The sequence below is a fragment of the Oncorhynchus clarkii genome, chromosome 20 (genome assembly GCF_045791955.1).
Source record: "Oncorhynchus clarkii lewisi isolate Uvic-CL-2024 chromosome 20, UVic_Ocla_1.0, whole genome shotgun sequence".
NCBI lineage: Eukaryota > Metazoa > Chordata > Actinopteri > Salmoniformes > Salmonidae > Oncorhynchus > Oncorhynchus clarkii.
Window position 1 is genome coordinate 84462036 of NC_092166.1, and position 13829 is coordinate 84475864.

The 13829-nt window shown below is 41.6% G+C and overlaps 2 protein-coding genes across 2 annotated transcripts; both read right to left on the minus strand.

Annotated features, from left to right (window-relative positions):
• On the minus strand, positions 1 to 5221 carry LOC139375735 (CB1 cannabinoid receptor-interacting protein 1-like). The gene is made up of 3 exons (XM_071117550.1): positions 4665 to 5221; positions 3436 to 3580; positions 1 to 786 (listed from the first exon to the last, which is right to left on the minus strand). The coding sequence occupies exons 1-3, from the start codon at positions 4835 to 4837 to the stop codon at positions 622 to 624; spliced, it is 483 nt and encodes a 160-aa protein (XP_070973651.1). The 5' UTR covers positions 4838 to 5221; the 3' UTR covers positions 1 to 621.
• Positions 5222 to 9265: 4044 nt separating this feature from the next.
• Positions 9266 to 13829, minus strand: LOC139377000 (CDGSH iron-sulfur domain-containing protein 1-like). Its single transcript, XM_071120049.1, has 3 exons — positions 13587 to 13829; positions 11589 to 11791; positions 9266 to 11307 (listed from the first exon to the last, which is right to left on the minus strand). The coding sequence occupies exons 1-3, from the start codon at positions 13612 to 13614 to the stop codon at positions 11218 to 11220; spliced, it is 321 nt and encodes a 106-aa protein (XP_070976150.1). The 5' UTR covers positions 13615 to 13829; the 3' UTR covers positions 9266 to 11217.

The following is a 13829-nucleotide window of genomic DNA, read 5'->3' on the forward strand; positions in this document are numbered from 1 at the left end:
TATGACATTCTCATTAGTCAGAAATGTGACATTCTGATTAGTCAGAAATATGACATTCTGATTAGTCAGAAATGTGACATTCTCATTAGTCAGAAATATGACATTCTGATTAGTCAAAATCAGCACAACTATAAAATAAAATGTATGGATTAGTCCAAATATTTTGTAAAAACTAACTGTAAACATTCACATTCAGAGTACATAATAACATACAGCATTCTTATATATGCATAGATGCTACACACACACACACACACACACACACACCCAACATTAATACGCATAGCTATAACACACGCCAACATACAGCAAATTAAACATCTTTAGTTATTTAACAGCAGCATTGTTATGCTATGAGGGGTTCCACTCTGGCTGGATCTGATACACACTGTCTATCACTACCCAGCAGCTGATCGTCATTCAGCTCTCATTTCATGTTCATCTGGGTCGTGTTCGTTAGGGCACAACGTAGGAAAACATTTTGCAAACGGAAATAAAAAAAAACAGGCATTTCTGTTGGCTAATTACAGGTAGTAACAGTTTCACTGTTATCTTCCGTTTTTTTTTTGTGCCTAATGAACACAACCCTGATGCTGCCTGTGTAGGCTTTGGTTGGTATCATCAGATAAACAGCTCCTTGTTGACCCACATCAGGCTGCGCGTATCGTTGGGCTTGCACTCGTACTCGATGCTGTTGAAACTGTTGCCTCCCTGGCAGTGGTCCCTCTTGTTGTAGTTGTAGTACTTCACCTGCCACACCACTTCAAAAGAGCCCACCTCTGGGAACTGGGAGGGGAAATGATGGGACCGGCAGAGTTAATCGGTTAACTCCAGTTCACTTTTTTGATACTTTTAGTGCACCATTTATGGAAACATTGAAAATACAATCTATACAGCTAAATCACAGGAGGCTGCTGAAATGAGGACGGCTCATATAATAACGTCTGGAACGGAGCAAATGGAACGGTATTATCAAACGCATGGAAACCATGGAAACCATGTGTTTGATACCATTCCTCTGATTCCACTCCAGCCATTACCTGGAGCCCGTCCTCCCCAATTAAGATGCCACCAGCCTCCTGTGGGCAAAAAAAAAAAAACAAGTTGACCTTGAGGTTGTTTTTAAAAAAGGCCCTTACAGACCACGATTGGCCTGCCAACGAACCAATCACTGCTCCTGTGTGTCCTCTAATGACCTTGCTAATCTGATAAAGACAGAGAAATGGACAAAAGGGAGCAGAGCTGACAACTAACAAGTTGTTGCTGTGTGTGAAATAAAATGTGGCCCTATTTGAGTGTTGATAATAAAATCAGTTTACAGGGATTGGTATTTGTGCTCATGTATGTGTCTTTGCTAGGCTAAATGTTTGTAGCGTGACCTGCCAAGCCTGCTAAATGTTTGTAGCGTGACCTGCCAAGCCTGCTAATTGTTTGTTAGCATGACCTGCCTAACCTGCTAATTGCTTGTTAGCATGATAAATGTTTGTAGCCCACAGCTAATGATAATGCTAAGGCTACATGGGTGCTGTTGAAGCTCATGCCATTCGTCACATTTCAGTCCTTATTGGGAAGATCGTGCATCTGTATCTAATGCTAGCTTAGGCTCTACCCGGGACTGCTTACTGTTTAGCCATCAATGTTCATTGATATGTTATTCAGGCACTGCAATATGAGGAGTGTTTATTTAAGCTTTATGCATGTTTAACCTTTATGGTGTTCAATTAAGGACATTATTGATTGTATTTAACATGTGTGATGCAGTAATGGGCATATATGTAAAGATCTAACTCCTTGAGCCCATGAATATAACTTTGCCCGGTTAATTATATTTCCATGTATCACTTTCCTCCTAGAAACCACACACACTTGTTGTATAAGTACCTAAAGTGAACTGCAGTGTGTTGTGTGGGGACAGTAAAACCCCTTTTTTCCCCTGACATCTACCTCATCCCCATATTGTTTTTATTTACCTTTCTGCTCTTCTGCACACCAGTATTTCTACTTGCACATCATCATCTGCTCATCTATCACTCCAGTTTTAATTTGCTAAATTAGTTCGCTACTATGGCCTATTTATTGCCTTACCTCCTCACGCCATTTGCACACACTGTATATAGACTTTTTAAATTTTTTATTATCTATGTGTTATCGACTGTACATTTGTTTATGTGTAACTCTGTGTTTTTGTTTGTGTCGCACTGCTTTGCTTTATCTTGGCCAGGTCGCAGTTGTAAATGAGAACTTGTTCTCAACTAGCTTACCTGATCAAATAAAGGTGAAATTAGAAATTAAAAAACATCCTTTGGCTCTGTTCTCACTGGACGTCCCTGTGGTCCTTCACGCATCTCTGAATCAGTACATGGTGTTTAGTAGAGGTCCTTCATCTCTGAATCAGTACTTGATGATGCAGATGTTAAACAGATCTGGGACCAGGCTTGGTGAAGTAGATATCAGACAGATCTGGGACCAGGCTTGATGATGTAGATATCAAACAGATCTGGGACCAGGTTTGATGATGTAGATATCAAACAGATCTGGGACCAGGCTTGATGATGTAGATATCAGACAGATCTGGGACCAGGCTTGATGATGTAGATATCAGACAGATCTGGGACCAGGCTTGATGATGTAGATATCAGACAGATCTGGGACCAGGCTTGATGATGTAGATATCAAACAGATCTGGGACCAGGCTTGTTGATGTAGATATCAGACAGATCTGGGACCAGGCTTGATGATGTAGATATCAAACAGATCTGGGACCAGGCTTGATGATGTAGATATCAGACAGATCTGGGACCAGGCTTGATGATGTAGATATCAGACAGATCTGGGACCAGGCTTGATGATGTAGATATCAGACAGATCTGGGACCAGGCTTGATGATGTAGATATCAGACAGATCTGGGACCAGGCTTGATGATGTAGATATCAGACAGATCTGGGACCAGGCTTGATGATGCAGATATCAAACAGATCTGGGACCAGGCTTGATGATGTAGATATCAGACAGATCTGGGACCAGGCTTGATGATGTAGATATCAAACAGATCTGGGACCAGGCTTGATGATGTAGATATCAAACAGATCTGGGACCAGGCTTGATGATGTAGATATCAGACAGATCTGGGACCAGGCTTGATGATGTAGATATCAAACAGATCTGGGACCAGGCTTGATGATGTAGATATCAGAAAGTATTTGTAATGTGACTGGTAAACTGCTCTGAATTAACTTATCTATGTAATTGTTTTGTCTACTTGTAAATTGTAAAATATTTTGTCTGTAATGTATTTTTCATTATGTGTTGGACCCCCCCCCCCCCCCCCCCCAGCAAGACTAGCTGTTGCCATGGCGTCAGCTCATGTGGATTCTAATAAAACCCTAAAGAAATCCAAAACAAATTCCAGTCAAACTGAGTTTTCCCTTTGCTACCTGTATGCTGATCTGTACAGCTTGTCTGTCTCCGCTCTTGGTGTGTGTCACGCCCTCTGTGTCGTAGACGCCAGTGTAGACCACACACTGGGGGTCTCTAGACTGTTGCTCCAAGGGGAATTGGACTCCACCTACACTCATGGTGCTGACGACCAGGACAGGATCACAACATTTAGGGAGAGATCATCAATCATTAATATTTATTTTATAAAGCCCTTCTTTGTTTTACATACAGTTGTCACAAAAGTGCTTTAACAGGAAACCCTGCCTAAAACCACAAACAGTAAGCAATGCAGATGTAGAAGCACAGCAAATCTCCCTATAGGAGGAAGAAACCTCGAAAGGAACCAGGCTCTGAGGGGTGGCCAGTCCTCTTCTGGCTGTACCGAGTAGAGATTTAAGGGTACATGTGTGGACAAATGCAGACCAGATCGTTTTTTCAAGACGTTCAAACGTTTATAGATGACCAGCAAGATCAGCTAATAACCATGATGGGTGATGACTGTATAACTGGGGGAAAGGACCTGTGGTTGTTTTGACATTGCAGCTGCCAGTAAAGACAACTCCCGAATGACTGATCTACAAAATCGGGGTGAAATTATAGATCGTCGGTGTAATTTATCATTCTATCCATTAAATTCATTTTTAATAACAAAAGACTGAAACACAAACTCAGCTTGCCATATTTGAGAGCATGTTTGGCCTACTGCAGGAAATGCTGAAGGCCTAATCGGGAGTGGATTTGACACAATCTGGCTGCGCCTTCTGTCTCCCTGCACCCTCCGGACTCTAGCCAATGTCACTGTCGTCACTATCTGGCCAAATTGGAAGCCTGGTCTAGTTCTACAATTTATATTCTTAAAGCCAATTTTGACTTTGCAGTTTGGCAATCTAGTGGGAACTCGAGTGAACCGCGTGCGCTCTGACGTGTCGCTTTCAACCTCGTGCGGCTTGTTTTTTAATCAATGTTCTCAATTAATTACCAATTTAATAAAATTAGTAAATTAGATTAAAGCAGAGACATAATATGATAATAATAATAATATATGCACCGATTCTATTTCACATTATGAAACACTGATATAATGTTGATTTTGGATAATAAAATGTAGTCAAAACATTAACAGGCGGTGTCAAAATATAGCATATTGAAGTGTATAGACACTATATAGGTTATCAGAAGAATATTGCCTGATTATCTGTAATACGTTTCACCCCACCATACTTACGTTGCCTCCACATCCCCAGGTTTGACAACCACTTCAATCTTGTACTTTGACCCCGTTAGCAATTTAATCGTTCTGGTTTGGCCAAATCTCGCTCCGTCCGATTTGAAGTACACAGCACTGTTATTTGGTAGCATTTTCAACGATATTCCGATTTTGACGAGTTCGAGAGCCATTCTTCTTGAAGTTGAGGGATGAGGTTGTGCTCAAATCCAATCCTACGTGAGTTGACAAGAGAGGGGCGCAGGTGTGAAACGGTGGCCACTCCGGATTTCCAACAGAACTATCGATGTAGAATATTGTTGTGTCGTGAAAGCACAGGTTTAACATGTAAAAACTCATCGCTGGAGGCAGAGCCTAAAGTAATTTCCACTGTCCTCGTGAATAATCCCATACACACACACATAATCCTCCTATACACGTAATCTAAAGGAGATCAAGACTAAAACAATTTGGCCCGGTAAACAACTTGGCCCGGTAGAGAAATAATAAACCTGCATTTTGTAATTTGATAAATAAATGATTCAAATAGGCCTATTGATTTTAAAAGACAGTTGAAATGTGCACGCCGTGTACGCAGAGAGCGGGAGAGTATAGAGGGAAACGAAGCAGTCCGTCTCAAATGGTCAAATCACAGGTGGGTTCGCTGACAACATCACGAAAACGATGCGGACGCTTCAGTGGGGCAGAAATCGTGAGTTGTGATTCAGGATGGCCAGATAGATAGCAACAATAACAATAAACTGCCATGTGGGAAATCGTGACTCCTTTCAGTTATTTTAATCTTGTTCTTTATACCATGTCTTGTTTTCAGGCGTTTTGACTGATTTCATTTCAATGCTAATATGACCAAAACAAAGTCGCTAGATAGCTACCCAACAATTGTAATGATGTATTAGAGACACGCGCAAATGTATATGTTTTCAATAAACATTGGAAATGAAATACATGTTGTCAACAATCTAAACCAGCCCCGTCTGTTTTGTCCCATAGTTGCGCACACGTCGGTTTTGTTGCTAAACAACCAACCCATCTGTCGTCCCAGTCAATATTCACTTATATAGACAGGTTTGCGTCTTTCCAAATCATGTACAATCATATTGAGTTTACCACAGGTGGACTCCAATCAAGTTGTAGAAACATCTCAAGGATGATCAATGGAAACAGGATGCACTTGAGCTCAATGTTGAGTCTCATAGCAAAGTATCTGAATACTTATGTAAATAAGGTATTTCTGTTGGTATTTCTGTTGGTGTTTAATACATTTGCAAAAATGTCTGATTTTTTTTCATCGCTTTGTCATTATGTGGTATTGTGTGTAGATTGCTGAGGAAATGGTTTTATTTCATCCATTTTAGAATAAGGATGTAATGTAACATAATGTGGGAAAAGTCAAAGGGTCTGAACACTTTCCGAAGGCGCTGTATCCTCCAAACACCGCTTCTCTGGCATTATCACATAAATAATAAGGAATTCTCTTCGATCACGCCCACAAATTGGGGAAAAACAACAGTTTTTCCTATTGAACCCCTTTGTATAAGAGGCAACTTTGACAACGATTTTTTTTTTTTTTTGGTTATACAGAGATATCATCTAGAAGAAAAAGAAACGCACACGTATTTAGACGCATTCTTGTGTTCTAACTACCCGCTATTCAAAGTGCTCTGAACAAATTAAGGGAATTGTTCACAAACATTGGCACATCCTAAAGTCCGATGATAGTCTCGGTAATGTGTTTTCGGACCTTCCCTTGGTCGTATTCTCGCGGGGCAGAAATCTCAGAGACCAATTGGTACACTCTGATTTACCACCCCAAGATATTCCTGAACGTCTATTTGCGCCCTTACTGGATGGAAATTACAAATGTAACGGCTAAAAATTATGTAGGTAAAACAAAGCGCGAATTCTCAGAGCATCGTAGCACCATTAGGTGTAAAAACTTTACTTATCCAGTTGCAGCCCACTTCTTGGAGGCAGGCCACTCGATTTAGTCTCTGCGTTATATTGGCATCGAACATGTCACCCTCCCTAGGAGAGGGGGTGACCTTGATAATTTATTGTTAAAACGAGAGGCTGCCTGGATCTTTAACTTAAAGACCCTTGCGCCCTTCGGTCTCAACGTAGACTTTGATCTGAAGCCATTCTTGTGATTATTGTGACTTTGCCATTGTAATTGTTTGTAAGCTTGGGTAGTCAAATTAATCTATGATCGTATGCTATCCATTTGTTGTTTGTATGCTGTTCTTTGTATGACGTCGTAATATTTGATAATTAACCAATGATATTAGGCCACTCTTGGCCATGATTAGACACCTGTGTCTTTTGACACTACATAAACGAGTCATCCCGCAATGTTTGTGATTATACCCTAAAGACAGCTTGGCTGTCGAAACGTTGGTAATTCAATGTTTGCATCTGAGCTCCTAGAGTGTGCGGCTCTCTTTTATTTTCAAGTTTACGGAGATATCAAACATGCCGAAAAAGCTGCTGTGTTATTTAATGTAGCCAGGTTTAAAAAATAGCCACCTACCCTTCGCAATGCTCCCACATAGGGAAATAGAGCCTGCGAGAAGAGCCCTGTGGCCTCACGGGCACTTCAAGGGCACTCTGGGCAGAGCAAAATGTACTTGGTACTACAGTAGAGTGGTTTCATCATGGTAGCACATTCCAGAGATCGATTTATAGCCAAAATAATTAATATATTTTAAACAAGACCACTTTGTTTGTCATAGACAGACAAGATGATTCATATGAGACGAGTTCCTAACGAGTTCGGGAAGTCAAGCTAGAGCTGTGTGATGCCCATCACAGCAATGGGGGCAGGCGTTTTGATCAAGAGACCGTTATAAAATATGCACAATTTCTAACACTAAACATACAAATATGTATTTTAGTTAAGGATAAATCTTAGTTATTTGATTATGCTATATTTAAAAAGCATACAAGTCATTTCAAGCCGTATTCATACAGTTTTGTGTAATAGGAAGTACATAAAACATTTCAAATGTTCATATTTGTACCGTGTACTTGAGCTTGTCCTCAAAAGTGACTCCTCAGCAATTTAACTATTTTTACCGGAATGGGGAGATTAACCTTTTGTTGCAGCATTACTAGTTATTGTTTATTGCCCTCTCATGATAAATAATTATGAATAATATAATCTTTAGACTTGTTGTACTTTCCTGAAATGTAGTTTTGTAATTTACTAAAACAAGCAGACAAGAAAACTGTGTTTGAAAAAAGGTAAAGCTTTTTTTCCTGAGCCAAATGGGGTAACCTAGGTAACCACGTTTTCCCGCAGGGTCGTGACATTCTGTCAGACCCCAGTATGACTAGCTGTCACCATCCAAGATGGCCCCAGGAAGACAAGATGGCCCCAGTATGACTAGCTGTCGCCATCCAAGATGGCCCCAGTAAGACTAGCTGTCACCATCCAAGATGGCCCCAGGAAGACTAGCTGTCACCATCCAAGATGGCCCCAGTATGACTAGCTGTCACCATCCAAGATGGCCCCAGTAGGACTAGCTGTCACCATCCAAGATGGCCCCAGTAGGACTAGCAGTCGCCATCCAAGATGGCCCCAGGAAGACAAGCTGTCGCCACCCAAGATGGCCCCAGGAAGACAAGCTGTCGCCATCCAAGATGGCCCCAGGAAGACAAGCTGTCGCCATCCAAGATGGCCCCAGGAAGACAAGCTGTCGCCATCCAAGATGGCCCCAGGAAGACAAGCTGTCGCCATCCAAGATGGCCCCAGGAAGACTAGCTGTCGCCATCCAAGATGGCCTCAGGAAGACTAGCTGTCGCCATCCAAGATGGCCCCAGTAGGACTAGCTGTCAACATCCAAGATGGCCCCAGGAAGACAAGCTGTCGCCATCCAAGATGGCCCCAGGAAGACTAGCTGTCGCCATCAAAGATGGCCTCAGGAAGACTAGCTGTCGCCATCCAAGATGGCCCCAGTAGGACTAGCTGTCAACATCCAAGATGGCCCCAGGAAGACTAGCTGTCGACATCCAAGATGGCCCCAGGAAGGATAGCTGTTGCCATCGGCGTCGGCTAATGAGGATCCTAATAAATCAAAGCAAATCTAACACCAACTGGGTCTCTAGGTCAAAAGCAATTGTCATGGCCAGGTCGCAATTGTAAATGAGAACTTGTTCTCAACTTGCCTACCTGGTTAAATAAAAGTGAAATAAATAAAAAAACGTCCATGGTGCTGAAACTGGTCATCAAGGCAAGGCTCCACTATCACGTCCATTTTCATTTGTTCCTTTGTAGGCTACCAGACATACCAAATTAAGAGCAGCACCTTTGAAGGAATTTGACCCAGGGTCGGCATCACTAGGCCTACACTACAGTCAGAGATCTGAATGAGCTCACCTGGGGAGAGGAGCATGCTTCGTGTTCACACCTCATATTCATTCCCTTTTATTGGTTGAACTGTTCGTTAGAAGTAAATCTAATACATTCTTTTGGTTTGAACTGGCTGAATTTGTAAACAAGTGTCTAGCAATAGAGGGCGCTATATGACATCTACTTGTCAAACTGGATATGAAATGACTTGGTTCCCACAAAACACATGTATTATTTAATTGGCAGAAGGAAGAACATTTGTATAGTTTTTTTTATTGGATGATTAAATGATTGATTAAAATGAAGTCACATATTGTAGAAATCTAAGGTCACAGACTGTAGACATTAACATTCTCACACTAGTGTCAGCGTCTCCCCCAAACTCAGTCCTGGGGAACCCAAGGAGTGCACATTTTGGCCCAGCACTACACAGCGGATTCAAATAGTCAAAGCTTGTTGATAAGCTGATTCATTTGATTAAGCTGTGTAGTGCCAGGACAAAAACCAAAATGTGCACTCCTTGGGGTCCCCCAAGATAGAGTTTGGGGGAAACGCTGCACTACATAGAACAGTGAATTATTAAAGCTAGTTACCAGAAGTGCTGCTTGACAAGTTCAGTTTCAGCCACTCAAACATTCAGTAGGCTACAGGGCTGTGTTAAGTAGGGCAAAACGTAGCAAAACATTTTTTTTTTTTTTTTTAAAACGAAAACTAAACTTGGGAGTGTTTCTCTAGTAAAGCTACCTCCTAGTTTCACAACATCGCATGTTTGGCTTTTTTCTCCCACTGAACACAACCCAGGAATCCAAATGGTATGTAGCATGGATGGAACAAGTTTAACTTGTTGATTCACCGTTAACACAGACTTAAAAATCAACAAGGTAATCATTACGACGGCTTCATTTGCAGATATGAATGATGTAGAACCTGTCATCTAAAATCCATTGAAAAGTGACACCATTTTACAATCGATTTCACAAGTTGAATCAAAAATAAAAGGTCACACCTCATCCGTTTCCTTGATGCTTCAGTAGCCCCAGGTGTTTTTCCTGACCATGGAAAAACTCTGGGCCCCTAGTTACAGCTACAATAAAAAGGTACAGAGATATCCTTGATCAAGTCCCGTGGTCAGGAAAAACTCCTGAGTATCAACCATAGAGGACTCTACTGCCGAAAAGCCCGTTTTAGCATGGACATTGCCATTGAGGACTTTCACCATTTTTAAGTAGTCAACTGGGTGGGACTTCCTATGGGTTAAGGAAGTCTCACATAATTCCATCAAGGTCATCAGGCGGGATCAGCCAATGAATTATATTTGTGCGCAAACATTCCATAACTCCAGGTGGCAGTAAATCACCAGCCTTGGCTTCATACCTGTTCAGACAACACCCTCTAGGGGGCAGTATGAGCCCTTTCAGTTTGTTGACCAACTCAGAAGTAGCAGAAGAAGAAAATGGACTACTTCAAAATTGAGATTTCCTCAATGGCGCTGCCCATACACTCACAGGTGCCATAATGGGAGGGATACATTGCGATCTCTATGGTATCATAATGGGACAGATAAGTTGATTTTTTTTTTTACCTTTATTTACCTAAGTCCTAGGGCAAGTCAGTTTAGAACAAATTCTTAATTTCAATGACGGCCTAGGAACAGTGGGTTAACTGCCTTGTTCAGGGGGCAGAACGACAGATTTGTACCTTGTCAGCTCGGGGATTCGATCTTGCAACCATTTGGTTACTAGTCCGAACATTCCAACCACTAGGCTACGCTGTCGCTCTGATGATGTCTACAGTATAAAAGAAAGGCAAACATTGATCAAAAACAAAACATTCTGAACAGCACAGATACCACAGCTCAATTAAATATACACAACCAGCGTGGCACTATGCTTTTACAGTATGCCCACACCCCTGTTTCCTTGGTAATCCCAGTGAAATATCTACCATCATTCTAGGTATGATTACAAAGTCATTTTCCACAACAACAAAAATGATATCTGCTTGGTCCTGTGACAAGGGTGGCTTCAATCAATAAATAAAATAAATATAGCCGAAAATGGATTTGGTCACCATATTTCAGAGCAACTACCAACGGTACTGTCAACCACTGTCATCCTTTCTGTAGCGAAGAGCACTTGTGTGCATCAGTATGTCAGCAGCAGTCACGGAATAACATGGATGGGATGATTGATTGAGTGACTGGATTCAGGCCTCCTTTCTTTTTATGATGAGAGGACCGACGTTATCCCCCGTCTCCTGGTTGTGTTTAGCATGAGCACCATCACAGTAGGGAAACTAAGGGTGAGAAACATTGTTAGAATACACCGAACAAAATCTTTCAATTCCTTGACTTGTTCTGCTCAAAATGCGAGTAATAACATACCCCCTTTTACTAGCCTACCGTTTGTTAAAGGCATATGCTACAAACGAACAAAAAGAAGCTCTCATCACAACCCCCTCGTACCGTGCCACGTGTCTATGAATTATCTTGTGGTTAAGACATGGCTCCAACGTATAGCGAGAAGTTGCGAAACTAGAAACTAAAATAAAGAGCATAAAATTGACAGCTAGCCTACCTTCTTAGATCTCCAACACCTGCAGTACACCGCCTTATCCCCGAGGTCCTCGATGTCGAAAGCGTGCACCACTTTGGGGTTGTCTTTCTGCAGGTCCAAGTTCACCTTGGGCTTGACCCCTGACCCCTTGGAGAGGTACTGGAAGAGGAGGATGCCCGCAGCTGTAGCTCCTGCAGTCACACCGATGGCTGCCGCCAACTCCGCTGTACAACAGAAACACAGACCGATCCAGTATCTACTTCAGCTATGCCTCCAACTGCAATACAACAAACTATTGGAATAGCTTACCGTTCAGTGTTAAAGCAGTATGTTAAAACCCTACAGAACTTAAGATAACTACAGTTCAGGCAGAAATGTATTTCACTGTTCCAACACACACACACTTGCACAACATTCAGAATGCATAAACCATGTTGTTTTATGGTAGGAAGAGCAGTACATGTTTAAGTTGTGTTTTTTTTACTTTACAACTGCATTAGCCCAATAATGGACTAACGGAGCCTAGCATTATCTAGGCTACGGGTTTAGGCTACGGGTTAAGTTTAGGAATTAGTTTAGGGGAAGGGTTAGCTAAAAGGGTTATGGTTAGGGGAAGGGTTAGCTAACATGGTTAGGGGAAGGGTTAGCTAACATGGTTAGGGGAAGGGTTACCTAATGTAACTTTAGACCGTCCCCTCGCCCATACCCGGGCGCGAACCAGGGACCCTCTGCACATGTCACCCACGAAGCTTTGTTACCCATCGCTCCACCAATTGAACCGCTATTTAGCGCGCACCACTAAGCTAGCCGTTTCACATCCGTTACACTAACATGGTTAGGGGAAAGGTTAGCTAACATGGTTAGGGGAAAGGTTAGCTAACATGGTTAGGGGAAAGGTTAGCTAACATGGTTAGGGGAAAGGTTTAGCTAACATGGTTAGGGGAAAGGTTAGCTAACATGGTTAGGGGAAAGGTTTAGCTAACATGGTTAGGGGAAAGGTTAGCTAACATGGTTAGGGGAAAGGTTAGCTAACATGGTTAGGGGAAAGGTTAGCTAACATGGTTAGGGGAAAGGTTAGCTAACATGGTAAGGGGAAAGGTTAGCTAACATGGTAAGGGGAAAGGTTAGCTAACATGGTAAGGGGAAAGGTTAGCTAACATGGTAAGTAGAAAGGTTAGCTAACATGGTAAGTAGTTGAAAAGCTGCTAATTAGCTCAAATGCTAAAGTTTGGTCATGATGACATTTGAACTCGGGAACCTTTGGGTTGCCAGATATTCGCGTTTTACACCAACCCTTACTTTCGTTTTCACCTTAACTAATCATCTGTTATGTCGAGAATAATATTTTATGTAACCATACTAAACACAACATATCATATACTCATTGAGTGTCTCGGATTTACGTTAAATATCTTACGTCTAGTCTATAAACCCAGGCTGAGTGTCGGGGCTCTTAAACAAAACTCCCCCAATACAGAAGACCCCTACTACATCCAAAGACGTGTGTAATATAATAGTACTGGGCCTCGGGATCAAAGGCTACTAGCACTGCTAGGTTATAAAGTGGAAGGACAGAATATTTAGCTGAAAAGGTATTGCATTGCCTTTGTAAATAATCCATCTCTTGCAGTCGTCACATTATGTGGCTTTAAATGTTGACACAGGAATTTAATTGTATGGAATGAATGGGGCCTGTAAGGCTCGAGCTAAAACATGCCAATGATATACAGTATAACCTTCTACAGAAATACTCTTCTCGGCCTAACAAACTCTTACAGCCAGCTGACATGGCTAGTTAATAGTAGGCAATAATACAAGGTGGCAGTTTTACGAAATGACAGGCATGCAAACGTTACGTCCATCGCCAAAAACCATTACAGATTACATTAGCCAATGTCATAAAAATAGTTCACATTATTTGGAAATATTTAGCTAAATAACAACCGTTTTCTTTGCAACGTATGTACTTAACTAGCTAATAGAAGTGATATTTTTGGATAGTTAACATGGCATATTTACCTTTTGACAAGGAAACGTTTGAACTCATGGCTTGTAACTTGGAACGAATGCAGGAAGTCCTGTTGAACAAGCGTCGCTAACTATCTGTATGTCTTAAATAATGCGTAGTAAATGGCACATACTTTAAGATGTTTGAAAATGTAAACGCACTTATTTTTCTTGTGTGTTCCGGTAGACTAGACGCTGGTTTGCTGCCTTTCTCAGGTCGGAGTGCGAATTACACATTGAAATATCTTATAGCCT